General features: G+C 37.9%; 1 protein-coding gene across 1 annotated transcript in view; it reads right to left on the bottom strand.

Moving 5' to 3' along the window:
- The window catches only part of PALMD (palmdelphin), a 49661-nt gene that overhangs the window by 18462 nt on the left and 17892 nt on the right, over nucleotides 1–13307 (bottom strand). Inside the window, exons 2-3 of the mRNA XM_032697139.1 lie at nucleotides 6595–6640; nucleotides 1756–1836 (exon numbers count right to left, since the gene is read on the bottom strand). Coding sequence (XP_032553030.1) covers nucleotides 1756–1836; nucleotides 6595–6640 — 127 coding nt within the window. The remainder of the gene's footprint in view (nucleotides 1–1755; nucleotides 1837–6594; nucleotides 6641–13307) is intronic.

Genomic DNA, 13307 nt, shown 5'->3' with positions numbered 1-13307 from the left:
GTACTAGATCCTTTCGTTGTTTTACTCCACTGAAATACCTAGATTAGGCTGAAGCATAAATGTTCATTAAAGGACAAAACTTCTAAGGCATCAAGCAGGGGATGTTCAGCAGTAATGTTGCATTTGATATTGGGTGATATGTATGTATTTATACACCTTATATATATATATATTTAAATGTATACTTGATCCTTCTTTGCCAAGTGAATAATTTTCTCTATAGATCTGTGATTCACTTTGTATATGCAATACCACTGATTTTAATTTAAAAATTCTACTGGATGATTTTTCATGGAACAGGCGAAGGAATCATACTCTCTGTTCTCTTCCAAAGGAAACCTATTTCAGCAGCATTTTTCCAGGAGCATTTTAGCATCTGTAAAAACTCCATAAAACTTCCTCAGAATAAGTGCAAGGTGAGTTTTTGCTTTCTTAACTTTTAAAACTCCATTATACCTATTAATTTTGTCTACAAACATACTAAATCTGTAAGGAAACTGCCCTAAGGCTTTGTCTGCACACAGCAGCAGTGAGGATTAGCTGGTTGTCTAGAACAGATCAGTTTATCCTTCTATAAAGAAGGGCAAAAGAGTCATTCTGAATTTATAGACGTGGAAACTTGAAACATAACTTTCAGTACTCCACGTAACCATGTACTAAGGTGAAGATGGTCACATGTTTGCTGCTCAATAGTTGCAGGACTTGGAAAAGATATTCCTCTTCCTTTTAAATAAGATGTTACGCAGTCAGTCAAGCCTGTCTTTGGAGTAAAATAAAAATAAAACCTGAGCATGGGTGACTTTTGTGTTAGCTCTCCTGGCCCACTAGTGAACTAGTTTATCATAGTTTCTCATTTTTTTTTGGCTTGACACAAAAGAAGAGGGTGGATGAAACCCAGGATCTGGTGTCTGTTTTGAGGAGGAGTCTGTTTTAAATATGCTTCTCTCTCATTTCCTGGAGGAGACGCGCCATGCTTCTGGTGTTAGATTCAACATATCTTCTTGAAACTGTTTATCTGCTCACATAATGAAAAGGGTATGTAAAATACCAAGACTTGCATATTTCTAGAAGCACAGATTTTGTCTTATCTCCCTACATGACACGTACTGCCAAACTGCAGCAGACATTTAAAGAATAGTGATGTTGGGTAGAAATCACTGCAATTTCAAGTCTCTGCAGAGGTGCGTCTTTTAGTTTCTCAGTAACTTGGAATTTATAATCCTGAGTTTACCAGGCCATATTTGAGGGAAATATTTGCATCATTTATTCTTTTTCTTTTTATAATATATAAAGAAGCAGCATTATTTTACTAAAGAGTCATTAAACAAACTGAAAAAAGCCTATAACCTGCCCCCCAAAAATAGGCTCCTTTTTTTCTAGAAAACAGTACAATTAGACTTAATGGTTGTGCTGCACCCTGTACCAAGTAAGGTTGCTGTAGTGGGATTAGGGAGTGAGCACACCCAGTCTGACATGTGAGGCTTAGTTTTCATCTGTGAGTTATTCCTGGTTATGATCTCATTTTATGCCATGAAAGTGATCAAATAACACCAGCTCTGGAATGTAATTTTTTTCAAAGAATGATGCTTCTTAAAGTCAAATGGAGTTCTGGCAAGACTCCAAAAAGCTGTGAAAATTTGACAGTAAAAGCATGACTTAAATGCATGAAGATTTGCACTCCAAAATCCAAAACCTTTATTCATGCTGTGTTACTTGAGGCTGTCTTTAGTTACATAAATCCAGCACTTTACTTACCTTTAAATGTTGGTGCTTCATTTTTTCCTCTTCCACTTTTAGACGTTTCTTTGTAATTTCTTCTTGCAGTTTTCTTTTGTCCTGTAAATTAAGAGAACAATAAAACTTTGTTTAGAGAAATTACTTGTTAACAAAAATATCGTTTAAGTGTTGTTCAGTAGGGTGAAATCAATCCATGCAAATAAAGCCTTATTTTAAAGCTTAGGTGATGCTTAGGCAGTGCATAATTCTTTGCAGCGACAGCTCATGTCCTGCGCAGGTGTGGTTTCCACTGCTCTTTCTCCAAAGTACGTTTAAACATGTTAATGACCACAAAGGAGGGATGATACAAAATAGAAACTATTTACTCTTAGGAAGGGTAGGGGAAGAAAACAGGAAGAAAGTACATTTGAGCAGAATTGTACATGCAGAGTGAGACTAAAAATGGGACCTGACCCAAATTCCTAAGGCAGCCCACACATGGTTTAGGAGAGGAAAGAGCCTGCATGGTCTGCACTGTGCAGCTGTGATACATCACTAAATGAAATGGGCTGTCGGTGAATCCAGCACTGAGTTTGTGTATCTTGTGGCTAATAGCAGGAATAAACAGAGACTTAGAAATTTATTTTGTTAGTCAGATAATGGTAAAGATGAACACAGAGCAATGTGGTATATTTCATATATGTTGTTGTTACCTCTCAATTAAAGAAAAAATAAAATTTTTGCCTGTGCACAGGCTGTTTTCATGGTTCTGAATTTTAGAAGGAAAAACCTCAAGTAGTGCTGATCTGTCATAGTGCCACCTTCATCCTTTTTGTTACAGATTGTAGAAAAAAGGAAATGGGTGAACAGTGTCTGAACACTGGCAATGCTTGAGCCTCTCGTGTCTTTGGATAGCACTGCCACATGGAGTACCCTTGTGGCTCCTCTCTATGAGGCCAAACGCTGATTTAGTACTTTGTGTCCTCAGCAGCCAGGGGGAAAGAAATCATGCCAAATGAGACTAACTTTTATAAGATGTATTAATAGGCTATTCTCTTGGCTGGCCTTAGTGCTGTAAAATTCTGTTGTTTGGCAGGCACATTTTGCACTTGTTTCTTGGTATGTTTTAGAGAAGTAAATGGAATCTTCTGTTGTTCTGTGCAGAACTGTTTGCTGACTGGAGGCTAATGCCTCTTTTCTTTCAATTAGAACAGCTGGGTTCTGTTAAAAAAACTGATAGCTTTTTTTTTTTTTTAAACAGTCTGTTTTTAGACAAGTATAGTTTTGGAAGGAGTTAAGTTCTTCACAAATATAGGAAGAGACTTGTCCTTCCAGCCCACCTGAGGAACCACCTGTGTGTGAGGAGTGTAGGAATTCAGTAAGGAAATGCTGGATGTAAGGCTGGGAGTTGTTCTCCACCATTTCCCTAGGATCTGGGATTTGGAAACAGGAAGAGACATGGTGTGCTTGGCTGAATCACTTTGCTGCTACTGGAAATTAGAAATTAGCAGCATGACCACAGGCTCTAAGGATGCTTTGTAGAAGGACAGGAAGCAGAAGAAACCACCTAGCCTTGTGGAGATGGAGGGCAGGACTATAGGTGGCCAAGCACTACTCGTAGTATGCTGGGATTTAGTAGGTGAACGAGTGTCAAGAGCTTTGTTTACGGATTGTTACAATTCTTAAGGAAACATTTTTTTCTCTTTACTAAGTTTCTAGGTAAGACTCTAAGCAGAAAATGAACTTCTACTTGGTTTATACTATTAACAAATATTCTAAGTGAATTTAAGTATTCTTTTTGTACCAGTGGAGATGTAATAAGAGTTTGGGAGTCTGAAATGAGAATTTGTACACAAACTACTGTGCAGACAGAAATCAGAGTGTAAAGGCATAAATAACGGCATTTTAAACTAACTGTGTAATAATGAACCTATTCAGTAGCAAAACTTTTGCATGTTTCTTTTTTTTTAAGGTCTATGTTTCTTTTCCATCCAATATTTTTCTGAAAGCTTTCTACTTGTACCCTTTGGTGTTCTAGCATGTTTTAATTTCACTGTTTGGTATTAAATATCCATTATACAATTATCCAGAAATTGAAATACATTGCCTTTTATATATCTAGTCTATATCTCTATATATTCTAATGTCAGAAGCTAAAAAGTATGAGGAATCTATTTGATGCTGTGTGCCAGAATAACTTTTAAAACCTGTTAGAAAACTTGTCTGCACATCATGTCTTGCTTTACAAAACTTTGACTATACTATACCTATCTAGTGGAATAAATGTTTATTCCTGGATAGCTAAGTGATCCATGCTTCTACCAAACTTCATGTTCTGCCCCTGTAGATAATCATGTTCTGGCAGAAGTCCTTGAATCCTCTCTTACTGTGCTCTTGTTACTGTGAGCAGGATTGCTTTTCATGAAACAGCACCTTCAGCTGTTCCTTTCTCTTGTGCATCAATGCAAGGTAAGATTTGAGCCTTGGCCCTAATTTTCACTTCTACTGAAACAGGTGGGAATCTTTCCTGACTTTTGAGAGTAAAAATGAATTGTGTTCTAAAATGGATCTGTCTGAAAGATAGGGAAATGCATACACCGAGCAGCATCTTGTGAAGTGTCTTGTGTGCCAAGTCCATTAGTTTGTGGCACTGTTCTACAGTGGTGCCAGTGCTGGTGGTCTTGGTCCCATGGCAAATGCCACGTACTGTCAGTCAAAAGAGCAACTAATGTTTTAGCTAATATATTTTTCTTTTCATATAATTTTCCAGAGATTAAAAACGTCAAACCCCATCAAACATTAAAAATATCACAGCTTTCATATTTTAAGATATTACAATCTCACTAATAAAATGGATGCATCTGATGTTTTACTTTTTATATTCTATATGCACCAGCAACAGGTGGGAACTACATAACAAAGAAAAAAGTTTCTTTTTCAGAGCCATGTGAGTATCAAAATATATAGTCATAAAGTAATATTTTTTTAAATTTATTTGCGACATAGAGAAGATATGAAAAACAATTTGAAGGCTCCTACTGGTTCTCTGAGAGCCAGATGCTGTCAAGGAGCCAGGCATTTAACAACAGAAACCAGTCAGGTTTAGTGCAGGTGCAGTTGTTTATTGCTTTGAGTGCCCCTTGCTTTCTTCTCTTAGATCCTTTACAGCAAACATCTGGTGGGTAGCACTGGAAATTCCCAGGCATGTTACTTGAGAAAAATCTTCCCAGAGCCACTGAGTAACTTGGAACTGTAACTGTAATGTGCTGTTTTTTTAGACAACTCATACTGCAGATTCTTAAGCCTGAAGATAACCTCACCTTATTTGGGCTGCTTCATTTCTGCACTCCATTAGAACAAATACATGAAGTGTTTCGACTAAATGCTATTTATTGATGAAAGTAGAGAACAAATAGTTTCTTTACACAGTAAGTGTAATAAATGAAGTCATGGCCTAAATATGATTTCCTATTTCTTGTAATGCAAGACACTGGAAGCTACCCCAGTTTCTTAAAAAAAATACTTCTTCATTATTCATCTGGAGGCAAAGGTGCAGCTGGAGGACACTCACTTCAGCATCTTCATAGAGTCCTCATCAGGCAAAAGTGCTGCCCCATTCCTTCTCCTGGATCCCAGGGAGTCTAAAACATTGCAAGGCCTGGACTTCTCTGGAGTGCTAAAACAGTTGTTATCTTTTGAGCCCATATTCTAGAGACAAAGTCCAGGTTCTGACCCTGGTTCAAGCACTGTTACAGTTAAACAAACCAATGTACTCTAAACCCTCTAAAACGTTTCAAATTACCCTATTGTGGGCTTGTGTCAGGTCTCAAGTAATTACGATAAATGGATCTGTTGGCTCTTATCAAGTGCCGCAATTAAAACTCAACCAACTTAAACCCCAACCTATTAGATTGCCGTAGTTTTCCAGCTAGCCTTCTCACATTTATTTTGATTCCAATGAGATTTTTTTTTTTAACTCTACCCACTATTTATTCTGCCAGTAGCGTTTGTTTCACAACTAGTCTGTCATGCTGAGAGTGTGAAAATATCTCTGTTTCCATCATTTGTTTTTAAACAAATGCCTGAGAAGAGTGAGTGATCCTTCTGGAGGTTTCCTTTCATCCCATAGGGCCAAATTTTGCTTCAGTTCAATTCTTTTGTAACTGAATAAGTTTCAGTGGAGATCAAATCAGAAGTGAATTAGGATTCAGCCAGTTTTTGTTACATCAGATTATATTACTTTAAAAATAGCTCAGTAGTTCCTTTTACAAATTATAAATCTTTTGACTCAGATTTCCCTTTAGAAGAGAAACTGGAAATGATTTCTAATGTCTTCTGCATAAACTTCAGTGAGTCCTTCCTCTGAAAACTGACAGGTAGGAATTTGCTTAATCCAAGCTTGTCCTTTTTTACTGTCCAGGCAGCGATACTTATGATAGATTGTCAATAATTCAGATATTAAATTTAATTCCAGAATGCAAACCAAAAATCTTTAATCTCTCAGTTATGTTGTGAAATGAGAAAATTGATTTGTTCTGGAATTCTCTAGCTGCCTTCTGACCTTCAGACAAACATTCAGTATGATGACAGTAACATGTATTTTAGGCTGTCCAGTAGTGATTTGCACACATACTTTCAGTGCTTTGAATTTAATTTGAAAGTGCAATACAACCCATAATGAAGTCAGTACAGGCAACTTAGCTGTTTTAAAGCAATAGTCTATAAACCAGTATTTAAAAATAACAATTTCAGGCAGACATAAAGTCTCTTTCTATCCTGGGTTAAATCATTATTCAGCAAACACACAGCAGCTCATTAAGACAATGCTACTTCTAAGCCTTTTTTTTCTAGTAGCAAGTTATAATCGTAAGCACTTACTGTTATGGCCTGGAATCTTTCTTTCAGCAATTCGGCTTCCTCCATTCTACAAATCAAAAACAGACAAGTAGTGAAGGTAAACAGAATCAGGCTACAAGCAAAAAGCCTCCTGGTGGGGCTACAAAAAAAGCTGAGGTGATTTGATCCAATTCCAGAGGAGAGAGAGGGCAGAATTCTTGACTTGTCAGAAGAGTCCCTGAACAGATGAACAGATCAGTCCAGACAGACACATGTAATGAGGGTGTGGAGAGGAGGCAGACAAGGAGAGTGCTGGCATGAGTTGACTGACAAGTTGGAACAGTGGAGCACAAGCCCTTTTCCTTCAGAAGCTGCCAACTCTTTGTTTTAATGTGCTTGGTTAGCGTGCCATTGCTTCTTTAACTCTTAAATGCCCAAACCAGAATCTTACAGGAGCATGGTAGAAGTAAACTTTTATTATTTTGTTATTTCTCTTTCTTTTCTTTCTCTATGTTTCTGGTGATAAACAGATATGTAAAACTTATTAAGTATTCCCATTTCTCATTAAACTTATTTCACCTGCATGTGTTTTAACATGTAATATTAGTACTGTAGATGGCATGGGTTTTTTTGAGATAGTAGTTTTAATTCAGTTTCCTAGATAAAATTTTTAGAAAGGCTGTATTCATAGCTGGAAGAATGTTTTAGAACTGCTAACCTAAAGTAAGATAAACTTTAAACAGTCAGGTCTGTCATTGAATGCTAGTGTTAATCTATGCAATTACTGATCAGCTATCTGGGACTCAGCTTCTCTGGGAGAAGCTTTGTCTAAGTAAGGATTTCGGGATCATCATTTCAGTGTTACCAAGATGAGTGTAAAATGCCAGTGGCTCTCATGCTACATTTCCATTCAGCTGACTTGCTGTGGACTTCTGCTGAAAACAGCACTATGTGCCTTAAGGGATGGCATACATTTTGACCTTTTCATTTACCTAAGTGAGAGTCAGCCATCCAAAATCAATCTAGGAAACTTGCAGAACAAGTGGAACTGCCCTAGGAAAATCCAGTTGTGGAAAAAAATTCTAAGCAAATCAAACAGCATAAAGATGTAATGTGAATCTGGAATCTCTTTGTTACCTTCAGTATCATGTAACTCAAGTCTTTGTAAGGACACCAGCAGGAGAGCCAGTCAGCATATTTGGGTTTTTACCTGATAATTCATTGAGATGACTAAACTCAGCAGGATTTGGTGAGGTGGTTTATTTTACAGGTCAGTACAGTGACCTTAATCTTGGTGGCAAATCAGGCTCGTTACTAGCAAATTCTAAGATGCTAAAGAATTGCATACTTGATGGTGAAGTTACAGCCTTATAATTCAATATTTAGTTCAATTTCACCTTTCTAGTATGTCATCACTCACCCATATACACAAGCAGACTATCCCCCTCTTCACTGGGATTAAGGATGCTTTAATGTTTTATTTATACTGTGATCTACCCTGAGGTTTTGTTCAAACTTGCAGAGACCCCATGTTTTATTCTCCAGTGAAGATTTTATTTCTATTTTTTAAATATTAATGTATACCTCATTTGGTCAGCACCTGAAATTTAAAAAATTACCACATAAAAGCAAATGCGAAGTTCAAAGGCAAGTGCATTGAGGTGTATCAAGAGATAGATTACAGGGGAATTTATATGAGTTTAGTGTATGGATTTGAGAATGAATTCAAACACCACATGGAATTAAATGAATTCTTGCTGCAGAAACCAATGGAGAGACAGTCTTCCTCTTTAAGCTTTCGTAAGTTAATATAGTCTGCCTTGTCATATTTTGAACGTCCCCCCCTTATTTCATCTTAACCTTCTGTGAAGTTCATCTTAAAATTTAAGTGCATATGTGGACTTTGGAATTCTTAAAAATATTTAAAGCAGCAATGTTTACATCAGAAATAAAGGAGTCTGGTTTGGGCCAGAATTTGTACTGTGATATAAATGGTATCTATTCTCAATGGGTAGAGGAATGAGATCTGTATTTCAAGATCAAACTAAAATCAATGGGATTGCATTGCTTGGAATTTTTATGATCTAAAATATTCTCCTAAATTTGTGCCCTAAAATTATTTAAATGTTTTAAAGAACCCTACTTGTGGATGTTATATAGTTACAGACCAGAAGAGTATTTAACATGTCTTTCCCTAATCTAAACCAGTAGACTGAGGTAGCCGGAAGGAGTTTTCTAAAATGTTGCTTTCCTTTTTAAGTGACCATTATTAAGAGAGTATTTAAAAGCCACTTGAAACATTTTAAATTGTTTAAATCATATATATCCCCTTGCTAGATGGGATTTGTTGTTCAATCAATAGGTTGTTTTCCAGTTATCTTAATCCTATTCTAATTGGGATTTATGTGCAAGAGAAGGAATGGACCAGCTGTCATTTTGTCTGCTCTTAAGCCTGCTTCACCAGTAGGAGTACCCATGGAGTAAAGGTTAGATCAGTGAATCCAAACAGCTGTGTTTTCAGTCTGCAGGATTCTTGGAACAAGGTTTTTCAGAACTTGCCTGCCAGAAACATCCAGAGGAAACCACCTACCTAATCTGCAACTTTAAGGGGGGGGGGGGGGAAGGCGTATTTTTCTTTTGGTAGAATAGGTTCTCTGAGTTATGCAGAAAATGTTTTTGTATCGTATGATGAGTCATACAGGTTGGATTTTTTGGCTTCACTTATTCCTTTGTTCACTTCCATTTTGCACTGTGTACCTAATGTAGCAGTAATAGTGAAAATCCAAAGCACAAGGTGAAAGAGTTGCATTTTGAATTCTTACAGAAAAGTGGGTTGTAATTTAGAAGAATGCAACATCCAGAACCAAAATCTGGAAGTAGGACCATAGAAGTACTTTCACATCTGAAAATGCAATTTCTGTTGTGCATTTCTGGAGCAATGTCTGAGTACTGGAATAGAGAAATGCTGTCACTTCAGAACTGTAGCAGCTCTCCCTGGCCATACTCTACATACAAAACCATCTTCAGTTCTACTCTTCCTCCTTGTACATCATTAACCTAGGGTAATACACACAGAGTGAGATATAGATTATTGTAGAAACAAACAATTGCCTCTGAGAAGAAACATCACGTTAAAGGTAAGGAGCAAGTCAGTCTTTCGAAAAGTGAGTTTGAGGTGACTGGAGTTGATCAGATTGTTATCAGCTGAAAACACAGCCTGTACTTTTTGGAAAGAGTGGTTACTGAGTTCATGAACCAACATTTTGTGAATCTTAACTACTTTGATTATTTCGCTTTGTGATGAGCTGCCTTTGGTAACTGTGTTTGAAACAGGAAAAGGGTGTTTTGGACTTGGCATCAAAGAGAATTTTATATTCTTGCAGTGAGCAAATGTGCTGCCACTATGCATTTGTTTGCATGTAGCCTTAAATCTCTGACAGCAGGAATGGAGAGAAGATAAATTTCAGTGAAGGGCTCATTGAAAATGTTTACTGCAGCCATTCTGTCAATTGACCCAAAGGTCTGGTATGGGGGATGCCTCGGTCAATTGGTCTTTTCTCCAGCTAGAACCATGATTTTGCCTTTTAAAGTGAAAAATAAGCCAATAAGAAACAGAAAATTGAAAATCTAAAAGAAGGCTCTTGTCCCTCCATCAAATTATTTATTTTTAAAAAATGTGTACATTTTAGGATCTTAGAAGAAGTTCATAACAAAACATCTGCCACCTCTCAGGAGGGATTAAATTTTACCTTGAAGGCCAATTTTGGGGAATTAATGCCCTATTAGGCAGGTCTTTTAACATAATGAGTTTCTTGGGTCCTCTCACTGAAGCAAAACGATATCCAAATATCTCAATTTTATACAGTTTTATGAAGTTAAATTCTATCTCCTTTACTTGTTTGAGTAGACACCCCCCCTGAATCTCTGGGAGGAAAAGCCTTGAACTATTACGTTTCTGTTGGTACAACTCCCTTCCTGTTGCTATTCATAACTATGAATATATTAAATTGTTACAGTCAAATTAAAGAAACAGCTATTGGTCATTTTCTTCAATTGTTTTTAATACACTAATTATTTTAATCATATTTTATAATATGTCTATTGCTGAGATTCCTTCCAGTATTAAAGAGAGGTTTTAGAATGCAGCACAGGCTCAGGCATCTCTTCTATGGTAGATATGTGTCTTATATGCACAGTGGAACCCACCTATAAATGCTATTGTGCTAAATTAGACCATCTCACCCCTATTTTCTAAAATTACACAGTCAACTTTGTCAAAGTCCACTGATTATTTTTTAACCAGATAACTGTGGTTTTTGTAGCCTTTTTGATGTTCCCAGACACTTGTTAGTTCTTGGCCTCATATATTTTCAAAATCTTTTATGGAACTCTGAATGTGGGACCCTTTCCAAAGCACCTTTAACAAACTTGGTTGTGTCACACTTAAAAAACCACACTTCAGTGAATAGTTTCAGTGTAATTACTGTGGTGATAATAAATGTGAGACCCTGATCAGAAAGTGTTTGGGTGCCTAGATAAGTGACAGGACTGTGGGTTTTTTTGTGGGATTTTTTTTTTGTGGGGTTTTTTTTTGGTTGGCTTTTTAAAATGTAAACTGAATTAAATAAACCCACAAAGAATCTGAAATACTCAGGATCAGTGCCTTAAACATGATGTGGAATGTGTTGCTTGCAACCTGGCATTTTCCAACTGCTGCAGATACACACTTCTAAGAATAGGGCAGAGTTTTAAATCCTACCCAACCAACTGTGTGGGGAATGTTTAGCAGGGCTCTGAGAACCAGCTTCAGTTGTTGCGTAGTTTGATTGTGTTTTATTAAGTGAAAACAAACACTCCGTAACCGGGGCCAAATCCTGGGGAAAGTAAAAAAAAACAACCCCACAGGTACTGTGCTGTCAATAGTAAGTAAACGACATGTTATATTCTTCTGATTCTGGTTTCATGATGCTGTTGGAGAACACAAAGAGAACAGTAGTGGTGTTTGGGTCTAAGAGGCTTCAGTAAGATGGCAGAGCAAAACTAGGACCTTGAAGACATATTTTTGTGAACACTTTGTGTCAGGTGTGGTTTCTGAGTACAAGTGCTGCTGGTGAAAGCCTTAGAAGTACAGGTAATTTGTTATAGGACATGAGCTGAAGTAGGAATTCTTTAGGAGAAAACCTTCCTTCTGCAGCTGGAGCTGGGGAGGGTGTGTTGCAGAAGAGACAGGGACAAGGCTGGAGGTGGTGAAGCCGTTCAGCAACCTGCGTAGGTTACGTCAGTTGATTCCCATCTCCAGAGGCATGGGCAGAGCTCTCCCGCTGCTCCTCTGAGAAGCTGCCTAACCAGTCTGTGCCTGTAGCAAGGTCTGAGCTACTGGAGCTCAGATGTTCTGCAAGATGAGATGAACCTTATCTGATAGCTCCCAGCAGAGCAAAGAGGAATTACTGCTTTCTCCTCCCACACTTCCAGCCACATTTTCCATTCACTTCCTTTCGTCTGACTAATCTGTGAACCAATTAAATTTGCTAATCTGTCAGGAGAGCAATTAAAAGAAAACCCAAAAGCAAACCTTAACCCTCAAATTGTTGGGTGTCCACTGTCAGTGAGCTGCATAGGCTGAATGGGAGATGACAGGAACAGTAGCATTAGGGAGGAGTAAGAAGGAATGGGATTCCAGCTGGAAGATGAGCAGCGAGAGGAGAAAAGTGTAAGAAACGTGACTGTTCTGGCAGTTATGAGTGGCCAGATGGACTCAGCCACCCTGCAGGCTTCAGGCTTACCTTACCAAGTGGTCCAGGGACCATGAGAGGCCTCATACTGACGTGTATAATAAGCATGTGTGTTTAGCTATTTATCTGAAACTTGAAACTGCTGTGGAAACACGATGACTTCAGACTCTGGCAATCCTTCCTGTGCTTCCAGATATTCAGTATCCTGTGCTGTGTGTGGGCAAAAAATATCCCACATAAAATTTGTTTTGCATAAGCCTTTCCAAGTATCAACAGAAAAAAATACATGATAAAATTATGCTAAACTTTTTTGTTAGCAGAGATAAGATTGTTTGTCAAATAACAGGTGTTGCAAATGCAGGTCTAGTTTCTTCACTGAAGACCTGTTGTTTTTGCTGTGGAGTTTGTTATTTGGAAGCAGCGGCTGAGGAAAAACTCTCAGCTTGTCAGTCACTCAAACTCTTTCAACTGTGCCCGGTTGGTTTGCAGGGCCGGGTAGGTCATCTGAATAACATGGGGAGGGGACTCTGGCCGCCCGAATCTGCTGTGAGGAGCGCCAGGGATGCAGCACAAGCAACTGAGGCTGAGTAGTCATCCGGATGCCTGTGAGAGTATGTCACCAACTTCTGTTATTCAACAGATTCAGATATTTCACTACTGCTTCTCACAGCACAGTATATTTACTTAACCCTTTACCTTAGGGGGTGATTATTAACTAGGAGCAAAAAACTTGGTATAGTACAATTTCCTAATTTTTCTTGCAAGATTTGTTTTGAGTGTCAGGATTTCGGACCTGTTTCATAGCTACGTTTTCTTATCAGAATGATGCTTCCTTCTTTTCATCTGAATCTGAAGTGGATCCTCTTGGTGATATTCTACTGTTTGCTTGGTGTTCACTTAGGGTGAAATTACATGAGAAGTTTGAACTGATACACTGACCATGTGGTGCTGAGGAGAGGCCTTCTGCTGCTCTCTATCCTGGACATGTATTTTCACAGCTGTCTTGACTGTCTGCTCCCTGAA

This window comes from Chiroxiphia lanceolata, chromosome 9 (assembly GCF_009829145.1).
Source record: "Chiroxiphia lanceolata isolate bChiLan1 chromosome 9, bChiLan1.pri, whole genome shotgun sequence".
Taxonomy (NCBI): domain Eukaryota; kingdom Metazoa; phylum Chordata; class Aves; order Passeriformes; family Pipridae; genus Chiroxiphia; species Chiroxiphia lanceolata.
Note: the sequence above shows the minus strand (reverse complement) of the source record. Positions and strands in the feature narration are given on the sequence as shown.